The sequence below is a fragment of the Hemiscyllium ocellatum genome, chromosome 20 (genome assembly GCF_020745735.1).
Source record: "Hemiscyllium ocellatum isolate sHemOce1 chromosome 20, sHemOce1.pat.X.cur, whole genome shotgun sequence".
Taxonomy (NCBI): domain Eukaryota; kingdom Metazoa; phylum Chordata; class Chondrichthyes; order Orectolobiformes; family Hemiscylliidae; genus Hemiscyllium; species Hemiscyllium ocellatum.
The window spans coordinates 1580924-1605488 of NC_083420.1; the positions used below are offsets into that span (position 1 = coordinate 1580924).

The 24565-nt window shown below is 46.1% G+C and overlaps 1 protein-coding gene across 1 annotated transcript in view; it reads left to right on the forward strand.

Annotated features, from left to right (window-relative positions):
• notum2 (notum pectinacetylesterase 2) overlaps positions 1-24565 on the forward strand; it is a 64670-nt gene that overhangs the window by 6185 nt on the left and 33920 nt on the right. Inside the window, exons 4-6 of the mRNA XM_060840933.1 lie at positions 702-762; positions 20659-20717; positions 20794-20896. Coding sequence (XP_060696916.1) covers positions 702-762; positions 20659-20717; positions 20794-20896 — 223 coding nt within the window. The remainder of the gene's footprint in view (positions 1-701; positions 763-20658; positions 20718-20793; positions 20897-24565) is intronic.

Here is a 24565-nt window from a genome sequence, read left to right on the forward strand (position 1 = left end):
ATAACTAGTGTCATTGGATCACAATCCTGGAATTCCATCCCTAAGGACATTGTGGGTCTACCTACTGCACATGGACTGCAGCGGTTCAAGAAGGGAGTTCACTCCCACCTTCTCAAGGGGCAACTAGGGACAGGTAATAAATACTGGGCCCAGCCAGTAACACTCACATCCCACAAATGAATTTAAAAATTTGAAACAGTAAGATTCCAGACTTTGTAAAGTTTGTTTTCAGCTCTTCATCAGCAGTTGAAATGTACAATTTATTTAAAAAAGGATATTTCAGCTGAAATACAGAAGCCCACCATTTGATAGTGAGTTCAGTTCCTATCTACCAGACACAGGCAGTAACCTCATATCTTTCCCTGCATTTGAAAGGGAGATTTGACAAGGAGACAGCATTTCTGGGAAGCTAATAGCAATTCAGAAAACAGCCCCTGGATTTTCACGTTTGTCTGTGAATGCCGGTCTAATTTACTATGAAATTTGCACATAAATAACATTCAGCTCCATCAGCCTCATTGTTACACCGACAATAAACTCTGGGCCATTATTTCCTTTGGTGCTGGGCCTTTCTAAGACAAGGGAAGCCTTTATAAATAGATCGTTTTTGCAGTTAATGGAGAGCTGTTATCATTATGAGAAATATGAATTCTGATGATTGTGAGGAATGACATTGTCTATGTTATCGATTGTTGTGGCAGGTTCTGGGATTCTGTCAGCTCAGCCAGAGGAGAACCCACACTGGTGGAATGCTAATACTGTGTAAGTTGCTCTTTTAATTTCTCAGCTTTGAGAATGTGCTTTGCATTCGGAGTGATAACACAGGGCAGAAATTCAAATGGGACAAGTGAACTGGCATATCTGCTAAATTGTTCCAAATGAAGCTGACTAAAATTGTTTAGTGTTTAAGGTAAACATTTGAGAGGAAATCTTCCCTGCCCTTCCTGCATTGAGTCATTTCAGTTTCCCCGACAGTTGGTGGAACTCCAGTCAGACAGTGAACAAACTATCTACACCTTATTCTGACCAGTGTCACTCGAACCAGCTGTTTGGAAAGACATATTGACTCAAGCTGTGACCCATTCTCCCAGCAATCAGCATCTAACATTTGAAAAGCATACAGCAACCACATGTTGGCTGAAATTAACAGAGAACAGCAGGTACCAGCAGCAAGAGGTTTCCCTCAGGGGTGAAGGCAAAACAAGAACACAGGTTTTCCCTGGTTAGACTCGCGTACTCCCAGTCACAAGGAGTCCCTAGCAAAGGATTACAGCACACCTTAACAGGAGGAATACATGGAACAGGATGGAGGGATTGGAACAAGGTCAGTCAGCTGGACCTCATACAGAAGAGTTCCCTGATTGGGGCTGTTAATCTGGTCCAATCAGGGAGCCCTGGCTTACAGATATAAACAGGAGTGTCAGAGATACTGACACTCTGGGATCTGACTCTGAACAAGGCAGAACTGGAATCAAGGCCTGTTCATGTGAAAATGAAGGGTGACTTCATGACAGGTTCCTGGCCTCTGTGGAGCTATTTCACAGGATACATCATGAACAGAGTGAAAGGAAAGACAAGTAATTTACAAAGAGGATTTATACATTTAATGGTAAGGTCCTGGGGAGTGTTGCTGAATGAAAGACCTTAGAATGCAGGTTCCTTGAAAGTGGAGTTGCAGTTAGATAGGATAGTGAAACAGGCATTTGATATGCTTGCCTTTATTGGTCAGAGCATTAAGAATAGGAGTTGGGAGGTCATGTTGCAGCTGTACAGAACATTGGTTAGGCCACTTTTGGAATATTGTGTGCAATTCTGGTCTCCTTGCTATTGGAAGGATGTTGTGAAACTTAAAAGGGTTCAGAAAAGATTTACAAGGATGTTGCCAGGGTTGGAAGTTGAGCTATGGGGAAAGGCTGAATAGACTGGAGCTGTTTTCCCTGGAGCATCGGAGGCCAAATGATGACCTTATGAAGGTTTATAAAATCATGAGGGGCGTGGATAGATAAATAGACAAGGGTAGGGGTGTCCAGAACTAGAGGGTATAGGTTTATGGTATGAGGGGAAAGATATAAAAGGGACATATGGTGGGAAACTTTTTCATGCAGGGGGTGGTATGAGTTGACAGAGGAAGTGGTGGAGGCTAGTACAATGCAACATTTAAAAGGCATCTGGATGGGTATATGTATATTGGAAAAGTTAAGAACAAAGAACAAAGAAAATTACAGCACAGAGACAGGCCCTTCGGCCCTCCAAACCTGCGCTGATCCAGATCCTCTATCTAAACTTGTCACTTATTTTCTAAGGACCTGTATTCCTCTGCTCCCTGCCCATTCATGTATCTGTCTAGATACATCTTAAAACATGCTATCATTCCCGTCCCTACCACCTCCACTGGCAACCCGTTCCAGGCTCCCACCACCTTCTGTGTGAAGAACTTTTCACGCATATCTCCCTTAAGTTGTTCCCCTCTCACCTTCAACTCGTGACCCCCAATAATTGAGTCCCCCACTCTGGGAAATGGCTTCTTGCTATCCATCCTGTCTACACCTCTCATGCTTTTGCAAACCTCAATCAGGTCCCCCCCCCAACCTCTATTTTGCCAATGAAAATAATCCTAATTTACTCAACCTCTCTTCATAGCTAGCACCCTCCAGACCAGGCAACATCCTAGTGAACCTTCTCTATACCCTTCCCAATGCATCCACATCCTTTCGGTAATGTGGTGACCAGAACTGTACACAGTATTCCAAATGGGGCCGAACCAAAGTCCCATACAACTGTAACATGACCTGCCTCCTCTTGTACTGAATACCCCGTCCGATGAAGGAAAGCGTGCCGCATGTCTTCGTGACCACTCTACCGAGCTGTTTTGCCACCTTCGGGTAAAATGGACCTGAACACCCAGACCACTCTGTAAATCAATTTTCCCCAAAGCTTTTCCATTTACTGTATAGTTCACTCTTGTGTTGGATCTTCCAAAATGCATCACCTCACATTTGCCCGGATTAAACACCACCTGCCCATCTCTCCAATCTATCTATATTCTGCTGTATTCTCTGACAGTCCCCTTCACTATCTGCTACTCCATCCATCTTAGTGTCATCTGCAATCTAACTAATCAGACCATCTATACCTTCCTCCGGATCATTTATGTATATCACAAACAGCAGTGGCCCCAGCACGGACTCCTGTGTCACAGGTCTCCAGTTAGAGAAACTCCCTTCCACTACCACTCTCTGTCTCCTGTTGCCCAGCCAGTTCTCTACCCATCTCGCTAGAACACTCTGGACCCCATGTGACTTCACTTTCTCCATCAGCCTACCATGGGGAACTTTACCCAACACCTTACTAAAATCCATGCATATGATATCAACGTCCCTTCCCCATCAATCAACTTTGTCACTTCCTTAAATAATTCTGTTAGAGTATAAAAATTTTTCAATAAATATATATACATATATGTAAAAAGAATAAAAATTTTTCAATATATAAAACAAAGTTCTATCAAGTTGGTTAGACATGACCTTCCCTGCACAAAACCATGGTGCCTATCACTGATAAGCCCATTTTCTTCCAAATGTAAACAGATCCTATCCCTCAGTATCTTCTCCAGCAGCTTCCCTACCACTGATGTCAAGCTCACCAGTCTATAATTGCCTGGATTATCCCTGCTACCCTTCTTAAACAAGGGGACAACATTAACAATTATCCACTCCTCGGGACCTCACCCGTGTGCAAGGATCCTGCAAAGATATCTGTTAATTCCCAGCTATTTCCTCTCTCGCTTCCCTCAGTAACCTGGGATAGATCCCATCAGGACCTGGGGACTTGTCCACCTTAATGCTTTTTAGAATACCCAACACTTCCTCCCTCCTTATGCCGACTTGATCTAGAGTAATCAACGTCTATCCCTAACCTCAACATTGATCATGTCCCTCTCCTCGGTGAATACTGATACAAAGTACTCATTAAGAATCTCACCCATTTTCTCTGACTGCATGCATAACTTTCTTCCTTTGCTCCTGAGTGGGCTAAACCTTCCTTTAATTACCCTCTTGCTACTTATATACAAATAAAAGGCTTTGGGATTTGCCTTAACCCTGTTTGCTAAAGGTATTTCATGACCCCTTTTAGCCCTCTTAATTCCTCGTTTCAGACTGGTCTGCCTTTCCCGATATTCTTCCAAAGCGTCGTCTGTTTTCAGTTGTCTGGACCTTATGTATGCTTCTTTTTTCCTCTTCGCTAGTCTCATAATTTCACCTGTCATCCATGGTTCCCTAATCTTGTCATTTCTATCCCTTATTTTCACAGACACGTCTGTCCCATACCGTAATCAACCTCTCTTTAAAAGCCTCCCACATTTCAAATGTGGATTTACCCTCAAACAGCTGCTCCCAATCCACATTCTCCAGCTCCTGCCAAATTTTGCTATAGTTGGTCTTCCCCCAGTTTAGCACACTTCCCTTAGGACCACTCTTGTCTTTTTCCATGAGTGTTCTAAAACTTATGGAATTGTGATCACTATTCCCAAAGTAATCCCCTACTGAAACTTCACCCACCTGGCCGGGCTCACTCCCCAACACCAGGCCCAGTGTGGCCCCTTCCCGAGTTGGACTATTTACATACTGCTCTAGAAAACCCTCCTGGATGCTCCTTACAAATTCTGCTCCATCTAAACCTCTGACACTAAGTGAATCCCAGTTAATGTTGGGAAAATTAAAATCTCCTATCACCACCCTGTTGCTCCAACATCTCTCCATAATCTGTTTATATATTTGTACCTCTGTCTCACGCTCCCTGTTGGGCGGTCTGTAGTACAGCCCCAACATTGTTACCGCACCCTTCCTATCTCTGAGCCCTGCCCATATTGACTCACCGCTCGAGTCCTCCTTAGTGCCCTCCTTCAGCACAGCTGGGATATCCTCTCTGACCAGTATTGCAACTCCTCCACCCCCTTTTACCTCCCTCTCTATCCCACCTGAAGCATGTATATCTTGGGATATTTAGTTACCAATCATGAGGAATGTGGGCCAAATGCTGGCAAATCAGACTACACTAATGTCAGATATCTGGTTGGCACAGACGAATTGGACCGAAGGGTCTGTATCTATGCTGTACATCTCTATGACTTTTAATAATCTTAACACATCCCACAGTGGATGCTACAATATAACAGGGAACATATTTTCATGTTTCTGTGTAAAATTAATAGTTTTTGTTCTTAAATTGAGTAGGGTATCACTTATCTTCATAATGATAATGGACACATTTTTAAAATTAAACTTTGAGCTTCAAACAGAGCATTTACATCAACAAAATAATAATTTCAATAATATAATAATTTGAATGCTGAATGGTTGAAGAACACATGGAAGTCATTACAGATCAGAATAAAAATATTACCCTGTAACTGGGGATTGGGCCACGGTGAGTTCAAAATGACTGAAGTTGCCCGTTGGTTGGTTTTCATACCACATTATTTTCTTTTGAATTTCAGGTGAATTACTGGGTCAGATACAGATGTTTAAAATAATCACTTTTTGTGTGCGCTCTGTTGAATAATTTTGTTTATTTTTCAATAAGCAAACCCCTTTTATTCCCTCAGCTACTCGAAGTTTCACAGTGAATTGACATTTTTCAATATCACTTTGAAAGTTTCAAGTAATTGGCATCCAAATTTTGAAATAACAAGCATCCACTGAATTTGTCGTCTTTGTGTAAATCCTGCATTGTGATGAGCAGCAGTCAGCTGGATGTTTGCATGAGATTGCAATCTCTTTGATGTTTTTACACTGAATAAACTCAGGGAGCAGATCTCAGTCAGACAGAAATCCTGGCAATATTTCCTTTCTCTATAAAAGGTTCAGCATTGAAAAAAGTCAGTGAAAATATGTGGAGAACATCTCTTGGATTATTGAACTCAAAATTCTCAAATGAAATAGAAAAGTTATGATAAAGCCAATTGATATTTCCTTTGTAGGAAATAATTCGATTGGAGCATGAGGTGATACAGAATTTATTTTGTTTGTTTTGAATAACTTCAAATATTATTTGTTCTCAGAGAGGTACAAGTGTTTTCATGTGATGGAACTTCACAGGAAGGTTTTTCTCTAATACTCCCTGGGTAAATCTTTGTGAGTACAGAGGATTGGAACAAAGATATCTGCATTTAGTTGTCAGAGTGAACTGTTTTGTTCAGATGTAGAAACAACTTTTCAGAATGGTCCTGGGGGTGAAACCTGCCCGTGGTGAGTAGAGTTTGCGGAGATTGGAGAGAAGGTGGCTAAGAGGAGATTTGATCGAGGTTTAAATCATGAGCAGGGCCTGGATAAATGTGAAAGGGTGGAGCAGTTCTGGTTTGGAAAAGGGACAACAACAAGAGGATATAGATTTAAAGTGACCTGCAAACGAAAAGCAAGGGGAAAGCGAGGCAAACCAGCAAGTGTTTCGGCTGTGGGAGGCACTGCCTGGAAGCTGGTGGAGGCAGGTTTACCTGAGGCATTCAGGAGGAACACTGGATAATTGTCTGAATGGAAATAGTGTGCAGGGATGTGGGGAGAAAGCAGCACGGGGTAAGTGTTGCTTGTTTGAAGAGCAGGTGCAGGCATGATGGGCTCACTGGTCTTCTTTGGCGCTATAACAATTCTGTGAGGTTAAATGTCCCTGAGGTGAAATGCTTGGCAGCTGCCTCTGGGTATTTCCTGCTGTGAGTCAGAGGGAAACGGAGTGGAAGCTGTGATTCTGGGTGTCGGTCTCTCTTGCTCAGTCTGTGTTTCCAGGATTTACCCAATGAAAGTTCAAACACTTGTCCCTGGAGCAGGCTAGGGTTTTGTAATGGCGTCTCGACAGTGTGGTGCTGGAAAAGCACAGAAGCCCTTCATCAGGTTTCCTGCTTACACCCAAAACGTTGATTTTCCTGCTCCTCGGATGCTGCCTGATCTGCTGTGCTTTTCCAGCACCACACTCTCGACTCTCATCTCCAGCATCTGCAGTCCCCACTTTCTCCTTTTGTAATGACGTGGTTAAGGGGCAGTTGTGGTATCACCGGGCTCTGATCTCATTCCCTTGGGTAGTCATCAGTTGGTGGCTATTCCTGTGGTCGGCCTGTCTTGCTGCTCATGGTAAGCTCCTTCCTCAGTAATTGGAGCTAGCAGGAGGAGGCCATTCAGCCCTTTGTGCCTGCCCCACCATTCAGTGGGATCTTCGCTGATAACCATGGGGGCAGAAAGATAAAAATCATAAGAAAAAGAGTAGACCATTCAGCCCATCAACCCTGTTCCTCCATTTATTAGTCACGGCTGCTAAAACACTTCACAACCTTTTAACAGGCCCCACCTCTAAAACCCTTTATGCCATTGGTCATCTATCCATCTTTAGACTCAAACTCTGCACCTTGACGGCCCCCCAGAGTGGGGGAGAATTCCACAGATTCACCACCCTCTGAGACAAATAAAATTCTTCATCTCCGATCTAAATAGCATCCCGTTTATTTTTACGTTGTGTCCCCTGGTTCTAGACTCCTCAGACAAGTGAAACAATTCTACCCAGTGTCAAGGTTAGGCTAACCCTATACCTAACACAAGCCCCAACACAACTCTAATCCTATGTATCTCCCTGGTCTGTCCCTTTAAGTTTTCTGCATGTTTCAATGAGGTCATCTCTCATTCTTTGAAACTCTGGTGAGTACAGGCCCAGTTTCCCCAGGCTCTCGCAACAGCACATTCCCACCGTCCTGGGTCTGGGGAATATTTGTAGCACTTCTTCAGTGTTTCCTGAAATAAGGAAACCAAAACGCCGCACAGTCCTCCAGCTCCAATAAAACTGGAGCAAGTCTTCAATACGTCTGTTCTCAAATCCTCTTACAATCCAGTCACCTGCCTAATAACCTGCTGCAGCTGCATGTTAGCATCACCCACACACCCACATCCACACATCCCTACACACACCCATACACATACCCCCCCCCACACACACACCCAAACACCCCTACACACACACACACACACACTCACACACACACACCCCCATACACCCACACACACACACACACACACCCACACACACACCCACACACCCCTACACACACACACACACACACACTCACACACACACACCCATATACCCACACACACACACCCACACACACACACACACACACTCACACACACACCCCTACACACACACACACCCACACACACACACACACCCCTACACACACACCCACACACATACCCACACACACATACACACACCCCTACACACACACACACACACTCACACACACACACACCCATACACCCACACACACACACTCATACACACACCCCTACACACACACACACACACACCACACACACACCCACGCACACACACACCCACACACACACCCACACACACATACACACACCCCTACACACACACACCACACACACACCACACACACACCCACACACACATACACACACCCCTACACACACACACACACCACACACACACCCACGCACACACACACCCACACACATACACCCCCCCACACACACCCACACATACACCTATACACACACCTACACACACACACACATACACTCACACACACACACCCATACACACCCACACACGCACCCATACACACACCCACACACACACATAAACCCGCACACCCCAAACACACACACACACTCTCACACACACACACATAAACCCACACACACATACACCCCACACACACACTTACACACACACTCACACACACACATACACACACCCCACACACACAGACACACACACACTCACACACACAGCCACACTCACACATAGACACACACACACTCACCACACACCAACACACACAAACTTCCACACCCACACACACACCCACACACACGCACACACTCACACACACTCTCACACACAAACTCACATACACACACAGTCACACACACAGTCTCTCACACACCCACACACACCCGCACACACACACGCACACACACAAACACCCACAGACACACATGCCTACACATACAACCGCACACAGACACAAATAAACCCACACACACACTCACACATAAACCTATACACACACACACTCACACATAAACACACACGCACACTCTCACAGACACACACACACATAATGTGTTGCTGGTTAAAGCACAGCAGGCCAGGCAGCATCTCAGGAATAGGGAATTCAACGTTTCGAGCATAAGCCCTTCATCAGGAATGAGAGAGAGAGCCAAGCAGGCTAAGATAAAAGGTAGGGAGGAGCGACTTGGGGGAGGGGCGATGGAGGTGGGATAGGTGGAAGGAGGTCAAGGTGAGGGTGATAGGCCGGAGTGGGGTGGGGGCGGAGAGGTCAGGAAGAGGATTGCAGGTTAGGAGGGCGGTGCTGAGTTGAGGGAACCGACTGAGACAAGGTGGGGGGAGGGGAAATGAGGAAACTGGAGAAATCTGAGTTCATACCTTGTGGTTGGAGGGTTCCCAGGCGGAAGATGAGGCGCTCCTCCTCCAGCCGTCGTGTTGTTATGTTCTGCCGGTGGAGGAGTCCAAGGACCTGCATGTCCTCGGTGGAGTGGGAGGGAGAGTTAAAGTGGTAAGCCACGGGGTGGTTGGGTTGGTTGGTTCGGGCAGCCCAGAGGTGTTCTCTGAAGCGTTCCGCAAGTAAGCGGCCTGTCTCCCCAATATAGAGGAGGCCACATCGGGTGCAGCGGATGCAATAGATGATGTGTGTGGAGGTACAGGTGAACTTGTGGCGGATATGGAAGGATCCCTTGGGGCCTTGGAGGGAAGTGAGGGAGGAGGTGTGGGCGCAAGTTTTACATTTCCTGCGGTTGCAGGGGAAGGTGCCGGGGGTGGAGGTTGGGTTGGTGGGGGGTGTGGATCTGACGAAGGAGTCACGAAGGGAGTGGTCCTTGCGGAACGCTGATAGGGGAGGGGAGGGAAATATACCCAATTCCTTCGTCTCCGCCGCATCTGCTCCCAGGAGGACCAGTTCCAATACCGTACAGCCCAGATGGCCTCCTTCTTCAAGAACCGCAGATTCCCCCCAGACGTGATCGATGATGCCCTCCACCGCATCTCCTCCACTTTCCGCTCCTCCGCCCTTGAGCCCCGCTCCTCCAACCGCCACCAAGACAGAACCCCACTGGTTCTCACCTACCACCCCACCAACCTCCGCATACAACGTATCATCCGCCGTCATTTCCGCCACCTCCAAACGGACCCCACCACCAGGGATATATTTCCCTCCTCTCCCCTATCAGCGTTCCGCAAGGACCACTCCGTTCGTGACTCCCTCGTCAGATCCACACCCCCCACCAACCCAACCTCCACCCCCGGCACCTTCCCCTGCAACCGCAGGAAATGTAAAACTTGCGCCCACACCTCCTCCCTCACTTCCCTCCAAGGCCCCAAGGGATCCTTCCATATCCGCCACAAGTTCACCTGTACCTCCACACACATCATCTATTGCATCCGCTGCACCCGATGTGGCCTCCTCTATATTGGGGAGACAGGCCGCTTACTTGCGGAACGCTTCAGAGAACACCTCTGGGCCGCCCGAACCAACCAACCCAATCACCCCGTGGCTCAACACTTTAACTCTCCCTCCCACTCCACCGAGGACATGCAGGTCCTTGGACTCCTCCACCGGCAGAACATAACAACACGACGGCTGGAGGAGGAGCGCCTCATCTTCCGCCTGGGAACCCTCCAACCACAAGGGATGAATTCAGATTTCTCCAGTTTCCTCATTTCTCCTCCCCCCACCTTGTCTCAGTCGGTTCCCTCAACTCAGCACCGCCCTCCTAACCTGCAATCTCCTTCCTGACCTCTCCGCCCCCACCCCACTCCGGCCTATCACCCTCACCTTGACCTCCTTCCACCTATCCCACCTCCATCGCCCCTCCCCCAAGTCCCTCCTCCCTACCTTTTATCTTAGCCTGCTTGGCACACTCTCTCTCATTCCTGATGAAGGGCTTATGCTCGAAACGTCGAATTCCCTATTCCTGAGATGCTGCCTGGCCTGCTGTGCTTTAACCAGCAACACATTTTCAACTGTGATCTCCAGCATCTGCAGACCTCATTTTTTACACACACACACACGCACACACATATACCCCCACACACACAGATACACACACACACACACATAAACCCAGACACACCCACTCACACACACACAGACACACACACACACATTCTCACACACACACACATAAACCCAGACACACACATACACTCACACACACACATACATACACACACACATATACCCCCACACACACAGATACACACACACACATAAACACAGACACACCCACTCACACACACACAGACACACACACACACATAAACTCAGACACACACACACACACTCTCACACACACACACACACCACACACAGAAACATACACACTCACACTCACACACACACACACACCCACACTCACACATACATACACTCACATACATACACACTCACACACACACACTCACCACACACCAACACACACAAATTCCCACACCCACACACACACCCACACATCCACCACACTCACACACACACTCACATACACACACAGTCACACACACACACTCTCACAAACCCACACACACACACACGCACACAGACACACACCCCCCCCCACAAACACCCACAGATACACATGCCCATACATACAACCACACACAGACACAAATAAACCCACACACACACTCACACATACACGTAAACCCACACACAGACACACTCTCACACACACAAACACACACATACATACACACACACACATATACCCCCCCGCACACACAGATACACACACATACTCACACATAAACCTACATACACACTCACACATAAACACACACACACACTCACACACACAAACACACACACACACATAAACCCAGACACACACACATACATACACACACATATACCCCCGCACACACTGATACGCACACACACACACACACACATAAACACACACACACTCACACACTCACACACACATACACTCACACACACATATAAACCCACACAGACACACACACATATAAACCCACACACACTCACACACACACACACACCCCACACACACAGACACACACACTCACACACACACACACACACACTCACACACACACTCACAGACACACTCATAAACCCCCACACACAACAAATCACAAACACACACATAAACCCACACACACACTCACACACACACATGCACATAAACCCACGCATACAGGCACACACATAACCACCCCCCCCACACACACACACACACACTCACACACAGATACATAAACTCACACACATACACCCACATACACACACACACACAAACCCACACACAGACACACACATAAACCCACACACACAATAACCCACACACACACACACACACACATAAACCCACACGCACAGACACTCACATAAACCCACACATACATAAACCCACACACAGACACAAACCCACACACACAAACCCACACACACATGCTCACACACAGACACACACACACACACTGACACACAGACACACTCATAAACCCACACACACATATACCCACACACACAGACACACACATAGACACATACACATAAATCCACACACACATAAACACCCCACACACACACAGTCACACACAGACACACACACACACTCACACACATAAACCCACACACACAGACACACACACTCACACACACACAATACCCACACACACTCACACACATAAACCCACACACAGACCCACACACACATAAACCCACACACAGACACACACACTCACACACACACAGACACACACACATAAGCCCTCACACACATAAACCCACACACACAATAACCCACACACATACTCACACACACACACACACAAATCCACACACACACATGCTCACACACAGACACATACAGACACATATACCCACTCATACACAGACTCACACACATAAATCCACACGCACATAAACACCCCCCCCACACACACACAGATACCCACACACACATACCCTCACACACACACTCACACTCACACACACACAGACACACACACATAAGCCCTCACACACATAAACCCACACACACAATAACCCACACACATACTCACACACACACACACATAAACCCACAGACACCCACATAAACCCACACACACTCACACACATAAACCCCCCCACACACTCACACACAGATACACACACACAGACACACACACACTCACACACAGACACACACACATAAATCCACACGCACATAAACACCCCCCCAAACTCACAGTCACACACAGAAACCCACACACATACCCTCACACACACACTCACACACAGACACACACACACATACACATAAACCCACACACACATAAACCCACATACACAGACACACACAGACGCCCACACACAAACACACTCACACACACACTCACACACGCACACACACACACTCACACACACACACACACACATATACCCACACACACATAATCCCACATACGCATAATCCCACATACACAGACACACACATAATCCCACACACACACATAAACCCACACACACACAGACACACACACACACTCACACAAATAAAGCCACACACACAGACACACGCACACATTCACACACTCACAATACCCACACACACTCACACACATAAACACACACCCACACACACTCACACACATAAACCCACATACACACAGATACACACACAATCACACACACAAATAAACCCACACACACAGACACACATACTCACACACACATAAGCCCTCACACAGATAAACCCACACACACAGACACGCATACTCACACACACACATAAGCCCACACACACATAAACCCACATACATACACACACACCTATAAGCCCTCATACACAGACATACACACAATCTCACATACACACAAATCCACACACACAGACACACATAAACCCACACACACTCACACACATCAACCCACACGCACACGCACTTACACACAGACACACACTCTCACACACACACATAAACCCACACACACTCACACACATCAACCCACACGCACACGCACTCACACACAGACACACACTCTCACACACACACATAAACCCACACACACTCACACACATAAACCCATACACACAGACACACACACACTCACACTCACACATAAACCCACACACTCTCACACATAAACCCACACACACATAAACCCACATACACAGACACACACATAAACTCTCTCACACACACACTCACACACAGACATACACAGACATAAACCCACACACACTCACATACATAAATCCCCCCACACACACTCACACACAGACACACACACTCACACACATAAACCCACACACAGACACACACACGCACTCACACACACACAATCACTCACAGACACACACACTCACATACATAAACCCACACAGATAAACTCACACACACACACACACACACACATAAACCCACACACACATAATCCCACATACACAGACACACACATAATCCCCCACACACACATAAACCCACACACACACACATAAACCCACACACACGCACAGACACACACACAGACACTCACACAAATAAACCCACACACACAGTCACACACACACAATACCCACACACACACACACACACAATACCCACACACACACCCACACACACTCACACAAATAAACCCACATACACACAGATACACACACAATCACACACACACACACACACACAAATAAACCCACACACACTCACATACATAAACCCACACACACAGACACACACATACACACACACACACACACACACACACCTATAAGCCCACATACACAGGCACACACGCACACACACATAAACCCCCACACACATAATCCCACATACGCATAATCCCACATACACAGACACACACATAATCCCACACACACACATAAACCCACACACACACATAAACCCACACACACACAGACACACACACACACACTCACACAAATAAATCCACACACAAACGCACACATTCACACACACACAATACCCACACACACGCTCACACACAAACACACACAGACACACACATTCACACACATAAACCCACATACAGACACACACACACTCACACACATAAACCCACACACATTCACACACATAAACCCACACACACAGACACACACACTCACACACACAGACACACACACATAAGCCCCCATACATACAAACCCACATACACAGACACACACATAAACTCTCACACACACACTCACACACAGACATAAACCCACACACACTCACATACATAAACCCACACACACACACTCGCACACACACACATAAACCCACACACAAACTCCCACATCCACACACACACACATAAACCCACACACACACACACCACACACCAACACACACAAACTCCCACATCCACACACACACACACATAAACCCACACACACTCACATACACACACACACACATAAACCCACACACACTCACACATATCAACCCACACACTCACACACAGATACACACACACAGACACACACACACTCACACACAGACACACACAGATACACACACACACATAAACCCACACACACTAACACACATAAACCCATACACACAGACACACACACACTCACACACACACATAAACCCACACACACTCACACACATAAACCCACACTTACAGACAAACACACACAAATCCACACACACATAAACCCACATACACAGACACACACATAAACTCTCACACACACACACTCACACACAGACACACACAGACATAAACCCACGCACACTCACATACATAACCCCCCCCACACACACTCTCACACACAGACACACACACTCACACACATAAACCCACACAGATAAACTCACACTCATACACACGCACACACACACATACACACATAAACCCACACACACAGACACACACATAAACCCACACACACTCACACACATAAACCCACACACACACACAGACGCGCACACAGACACACACAGACACACAACTCACTCACACACACAGACATATGCACACACATGCACGCAGACAAACACACACAGACGCACACACAGACACACAACTCACTCACGCACACAGACACATGTGCACACACACACAGACACACACAAATAGACCAACACAGACACACACACATAAGCCCTCACACACATAAACCCACACACACAATAACCCACACACATACTCACACACACACACACACAAATCCACACACACACATGCTCACACACAGACACATACAGACACATATACCCACTCATACACAGACTCACACACATAAATCCACACGCACATAAACACCCCCCCCACACACACACAGATACCCACACACACATACCCTCACACACACACTCACACTCACACACACACAGACACACACACATAAGCCCTCACACACATAAACCCACACACACAATAACCCACACACATACTCACACACACACACACATAAACCCACAGACACCCACATAAACCCACACACACTCACACACATAAACCCCCCCACACACTCACACACAGATACACACACACAGACACACACACACTCACACACAGACACACACACATAAATCCACACGCACATAAACACCCCCCCAAACTCACAGTCACACACAGAAACCCACACACATACCCTCACACACACACTCACACACAGACACACACACACATACACATAAACCCACACACACATAAACCCACATACACAGACACACACAGACGCCCACACACAAACACACTCACACACACACTCACACACGCACACACACACACTCACACACACACACACACACACATATACCCACACACACATAATCCCACATACGCATAATCCCACATACACAGACACACACATAATCCCACACACACACATAAACCCACACACACACAGACACACACACACACTCACACAAATAAAGCCACACACACAGACACACGCACACATTCACACACTCACAATACCCACACACACTCACACACATAAACACACACCCACACACACTCACACACATAAACCCACATACACACAGATACACACACAATCACACACACAAATAAACCCACACACACAGACACACACACTCACACACACATAAGCCCTCACACAGATAAACCCACACACACAGACACGCATACTCACACACACACATAAGCCCACACACACATAAACCCACATACATACACACACACCTATAAGCCCTCATACACAGACATACACACAATCTCACATACACACAAATCCACACACACAGACACACATAAACCCACACACACTCACACACATCAACCCACACGCACACGCACTCACACACAGACACACACTCTCACACACACACATAAACCCACACACACTCACACACATCAACCCACACGCACACGCACTCACACACAGACACACACTCTCACACACACACATAAACCCACACACACTCACACACATAAACCCATACACACAGACACACACACACTCACACTCACACATAAACCCACACACTCTCACACATAAACCCACACACACATAAACCCACATACACAGACACACACATAAACTCTCTCACACACACACTCACACACAGACATACACAGACATAAACCCACACACACTCACATACATAAATCCCCCCACACACACTCACACACAGACACACACACTCACACACATAAACCCACACACAGACACACACACGCACTCACACACACACAATCACTCACAGACACACACACTCACATACATAAACTCACACAGATAAACTCACACACACACACACACACACATAAACCCACACACACATAATCCCACATACACAGACACACACATAATCCCCCACACACACATAAACCCACACACACACACATAAACCCACACACACGCACAGACACACACACAGACACTCACACAAATAAACCCACACACACAGTCACACACACACAATACCCACACACACACACACAATACCCACACACACACCCACACACACTCACACAAATAAACCCACATACACACAGATACACACACAATCACACACACACACACACAAATAAACCCACACACACTCACATACATAATCCCACACACACAGACACACACATACACACACACACACACACACACACCTATAAGCCCACATACACAGGCACACACGCACACACACATAAACCCCCACACACATAATCCCACATACGCATAATCCCACATACACAGACACACACATAATCCCACACACACACATAAACCCACACACACACATAAACCCACACACACACACAGACACACACACACACACACTCACACAAATAAATCCACACACAAACGCACACATTCACACACACACAATACCCACACACACGCTCACACACAAACACACACAGACACACACATTCACACACATAAACCCACACACATTCACACACATAAACCCACACACACAGACACACACACTCACACACACAGACACACACACATAAGCCCCCACACATACAAACCCACATACACAGACACACACATAAACTCTCACACACACACTCACACACAGACATAAACCCACACACACTCACATACATAAACCCACACACACACACTCGCACACACACACATAAACCCACACACAATCACTCACAGACACACACACTCACCTACATACATACACACTCACACACACACACACACCACACACCAACACACACAAACTCCCACATCCACACACACACACACATAAACCCACACACACTCACATACACACACACACACATAAACCCACACACACTCACACATATCAACCCACACACTCACACACAGATACACACACACAGACACACACACACTCACACACAGACACACACAGATACACACACACACATAAACCCACACACACTAACACACATAAACCCATACACACAGACACACACACACTCACACACACACATAAACCCACACACACTCACACACATAAACCCACACTTACAGACAAACACACACAAATCCACACACACATAAACCCACATACACAGACACACACATAAACTCTCACACACACACACTCACACACAGACACACACAGACATAAACCCACGCACACTCACATACATAACCCCCCCCACACACACTCTCACACACAGACACACACACTCACACACATAAACCCACACAGATAAACTCACACTCATACACACGCACACACACACATACACACATAAACCCACACACACAGACACACACATAAACCCACACACACTCACACACATAAACCCACACACACACACAGACACGCACACAGACACACACAGACACACAACTCACTCACACACACAGACATATGCACACACATGCACGCAGACAAACACACACAGACGCACACACAGACACACAACTCACTCACGCACACAGACACATGTGCACACACACACAGACACACACAAATAGACCAACACAGACACACACACACACACACACAGATACACACACACTGACACCTCAGACCCAGGGCACAGTAACAGATAGGTCACTGAAGCTTTTGGGTAAAATGGTTCTGTCCTTTTTGAGATCAGTCATATCTTGGGGGTTGGGGTTTGGTGGGAGCACAGGGGTCTTGTTGTATGTCTCACCATCAGTGGCATGCTCCCAGACCAAGTCATTGTATTTCTGTTGAATGTAGTTAATGTTTTCCAACCAAGGCTTCCTACCTGATAATATTCTGTCACTTTCTTCAGTGTTGGGAAACATTGGAAAGTGCCCATTGACATAAATATCATTTTATCAAATAGAAATATAGCTAACCTGTTTCCCTGGGGCAATCTTTGGGCTTGTCTTCTACTGGACAACAACCTACCTTATTTATCTCTTTGGGTGAGTTGTTCTTTTGCTCTGCTTACCTGTGGATTTTCTGCTTCAGCATAATTTATGCAAGTGATTTATTGTGTTAAGTAAAAACATTGAGTTTTAATAACTGGGCACTGTTTACAAGTGATGCTTCTTTCCCCCAAAGTGTTGGCAAGGATTTTTATTGTGTACTGTCTGTTCTGCCACGCCTTAACATGTGTCCTTAAGAACTGAATGAACTCTACTGGTCACTTGGGTCAGGATTGATCTTCTCTTCTTAGGATTGAGCTGCATTGTTTCTGGACCCCTACTTCACTAACTATCTGAATGGCCTCCTCTAAGTCTTCTTTGGACTGTAATAAATCTGACAAAGACTCATTAGTAATGTATTCAACTATTTGGTTTGTTAAGAATTCTGTCTTTAAGTCGCCACGGTTGCACGAATCACTAATCTGTTGTGACCTTGAATGAAATAATCTCTGCATTCCACTGAACACTGAACTTCTCTCTGAAATCTTGCTGGTTTTGAGATTAAAAGCAGTTGTGGAGCCTTTTAAAATCTCCGTGAATATGTCTGTTGCTGCTTTTACACTGGACATCACTGTCATGCTAAGTGTATGTTTAAGTAGATCTGCGTGTGGAGGTTCAGACTAAGTGTTCAGTTTAGAAGCTATTCTATGCCTTATGAATTGTTTTCTCCAGGATGTCCAATCCTGTTCTGTATACCCCATCACTGAAATTAAATCTGTACATATTCTTGTGTTGGATACAGGAAATAATAATTTGAAATATATTTAATAAACTGTTCATTTTTATATTTATGAAACAGGCTTGTACCTTATTGTTCCAGTGATGTATGGAGTGGAATTGCATCAAAAACCCGCCAAGGTATATTTTTTGAGATGTTATAAGGAGAAACAAATAAAACTGTTTCTGTGCATTAATGTGAGTATTTCCTTTCCAGTTAATTATGCGTTTATGGGCTCATTGATTGTCAGGGAGGTGATTAAAGATTTAGTTCCAAGAGGTGTTAAATTAGCGAAAGTGGTCATGCTCGCTGGGACCAGGTAAGTGAGTTTCATTCTCATCAATTGTCCAAGCTGCATTTACTAACTGCAGATGCTGTTGTTTATTTCGCTTTAGAATAAATGACTGAATTCATCAATTTTCATCACTGCTGTTAAATGTGATGATGAGAGGGTGACTATTTAACTATTAATGTCTTCTACTGACAATTTTATTTTGTCATCATGAGATTCTCAATAGGTCTGAACCATCTGTTCAAACCTCACTGGAACAGACTTGGCTTCCTCATAGTGCTGACAGCTGGGGTTTGTTCTTTTACAAAAACAGCATTTTTAGGACAGAGACATGTTACCAAAACATTGTCACAGAGTCAGTGAATTCCATCCTGGCAGGGTTATTACGCTGCAGCCATTGCTGCTCACCATGTTGGACAATGGGCCCTCACCATGGCTCATTGTGTCATGGAACACTAGCTGGGCTCGGCACAATGTGCCCTGAGAGAGATCTTCAAACCTGTTCTGTCAGGAAACACAGCTAGTAGTCTAACTAATAGCAATTCAGGGTCTAAAGCAAGCTGCAGTTTATTACATCAGTGTTGCATTAATAAGGTTGAGCTTGTTCCTAAATTAGGCGGCACGGTGGCACAGTGGTTAGCACTGCTGCCTCACAGCACCAGAGACCCGGGTTCAATTCCTGCCTCAGGCGACTGACTGTGTGGAGTTTGCATGTTCTCCCCGTGTCTGCGTGGGTTTCCCCCGGGTGCTCCGGTTTCCTCCCACAGTCCAAAGATGTGCAGGTCAGGTGAATTGGCCATGCTAAATTGCCCGTAGTGTTAGGTGAAGGGGTAAATGTAGGGGAATGGGTGGGTTGCGCTTCGGCGGGTCGGTGTGGACTTGTTGGGCCTGTTTCCACACTGTAAGTAATCTAACCTAGAGACCGACGATACCAGGATATTGAGAGGGACAGAGCTAAGATCAATCTTTTCTCACTCAAACCCAAAATGGAAACAGCTGAGAAAATTAATACACTCTGCAGCATTAATCTCCAGCAGCAATATCCTCCAGCAGCATTAACATCCAGCATCATTAACCCCCTGCAGCATTAAACCCCAGCAGTAATAACGTTCAGCATTAACCTCCAGCAGCATCATCCTCCAGCAACATTGCATCCAGCAGTATTAACGGCCAGCATTAACCCCCAGCAGCATTAACCTCCAGCAGTATTAACAGCCAGCATTAACTTCCAGCAGCATTAACCCCCAGCAGCATTAACCTCCAGCAGCATTGACCGCCAGCAGCATTAACCTCCAACATCATTAACCTCCAGCAACATTAACCTCCAGCAGCATTAATCCCCAGCAGCATTAACCCGCAGAATCATTAACTTTCAGCAACATTAACCTCCAGAATCATTAACCTCCGGCAGCATTAACCTCCAGCAGCATTAGCCTCCAGCAACATTAACTTCCAGTAGCATTAACCTCCAGCAACATTAACTTCCAGCAGCATTAACCTCCAACAGCATTAACCTCCAGCAACACTAACTTCCAGTAGCATTAACCCCCAGCAGCATTAACTTCCAGTAGCATTAACCTTCAGCAGCATTAACCTCCAGCAGCATTAACCTCCAGCATCATTAACCTCCAATAGCATTAACCTCCAGCATCATTAACCTCCAGCAGCATTAACCTCCAGCATCATTAACCTCCAGCAGCATTAACCTCCAGCAAAATTAACCTCCAGCAGCATTAACCTTCAGCAATATTAACCTCCAGCAACATTAACTTCCAGTAGCATTAACCTTCAGCAATATTAACCTCCAGCAACATTAACTTCCAGTAGCATTAACCTCCAGTTGCATTAACCTCCAGCAACATGAACCTCCAGCAGCATTAACCTCCAACATCATTAACTTCCAGTAAAATTAATCTCCAAGCAGCATTAACTTTCAACAGTATTATCTTCCAGCAGCATTAACCTCTAGTAACATTAACTTCCAGCAGCATTAACCACGTGTAGCATTAACCTCCAGCAGCATCAACCTCTAGTAACATTAATGACCAGCAGCATTAATGCTGGACATTAATAATGATGACGGTTAATGCTGCCAATTCACCTGACCTGCACAGCTTAGGACTGTGGGAGGAAACTGGAACACCCGGAGGAAACCCAAGCAGACACGGTGAGAATGTGCAAATTCCACACAGACAGTCGCCTGAGGTGGGAATCGAGCCCAGGACCCTGGCACTGTGAGGTAGCAGTGCTAACCACTGGGTCACTGTGCTACCCCAGCTGCTAAATATCACTGGCTTCTAATCCCTTGTAGGGTCAGCACTTACTTTATCTATTATAAAGACCGTCCAGCATCTCCATATAAGACCATAAGACCATAAGACATAGGAGTGGAATTAAGGCCATTCGGCCCATCGAGTCCACTCCGCCCTTCAATCATGGCTGATGGGCATTTCAACTCCACTCACCAGCGTTCTCCCCATAGCCCTTAATTCCTCGAGACAACAAGAATCTATCAATCTCTGCCTTGAAGACATTTAGCGTCCCGGCCTCCACTGCACTCTGTGGCAATGAATTCCACAGGCCCACTACCCTCTGGCTGAAGAAATGTCTCTGCATTTCTGTTCTGAACTGACCCCCTCTAATTCTAAGGCTTTGTCCACAGGTCCTAGTCTCCTCACCTAATGGAAACAATTTCCTAGCGTCCACCCTTTCCAACCCATGTATTATCTTGTACGTCTCTATTAAGTCTCCCCTTAATCTTCTAAACTCCAATGAATACAATCCCAGGATCCTCAGCCGTTCCTCGTATGTTAGACCTACCATTCCAGGGATCATCCGTGTGAATCTCCGCTGGACACGCTCCAGTGCCATTATGTCCTTCCTGAGGTGTGGGGACCAAAACTGGACACAGTACTCCAAATGGGGCCTAACCAGAGCTTTACAAAGTCTCAGTAGCACATCTCTGGCTTTTATATTCCAACCCTCTTGAGATAAATGACAACATTGCATTCCCTTTCTTAATCACGGACTCAACCTGCATGTTTACCTTTAGAGAATCCTCGACTAGCACTCCCAGATCCCTTTGTACTTTGGCTTTACTAATTTTCTCACCATTTAGAAAGTAGTCTATGCTTTTATTCTTTTTGCCAAAGTGCAAGACCTCACATTTGCTCACGTTGAATTCCATCAGCCATTTCCTGGACCACTCTCCCAAACTGTCTAGATCCTTCTGCAGCCTCCCCACTGCCTCAGTACTACCTGCCTGTCCACCTAACTTCATATCATCGGCAAACTTCACTAGAATGCCCCCAGTCCCTTCATCCAGATCATTAATATATAATGCGAACAGCTGTGGCCCCAACACTGAACCCTGCGGGACACCGCTTGTCACCGGCTGCCATTCCGAAAAAGAACCTTTATCCCAACTCTCTGCCTTCTGTCAGACAGTCAATCCTCAATCCATACCAGTAGCTCACCTCGAACACCATGGGCCCTCACCTTGCTCAGCAGCCTCCCGTGTGGCACCTTATCAAAAGCCTTTTGGAAGTCTAGATAGACCACATCCACAGGGTTTCCCTGGTCTAACCTACTTATCACCTCTTCAAAGAATTCCAACAGGTTTGTCAGACACGACCTCCCCTTATTAAATCCATGTTGACTTGTTCTAATCAGACTCTGCTCTTCTAAGAATTCAGA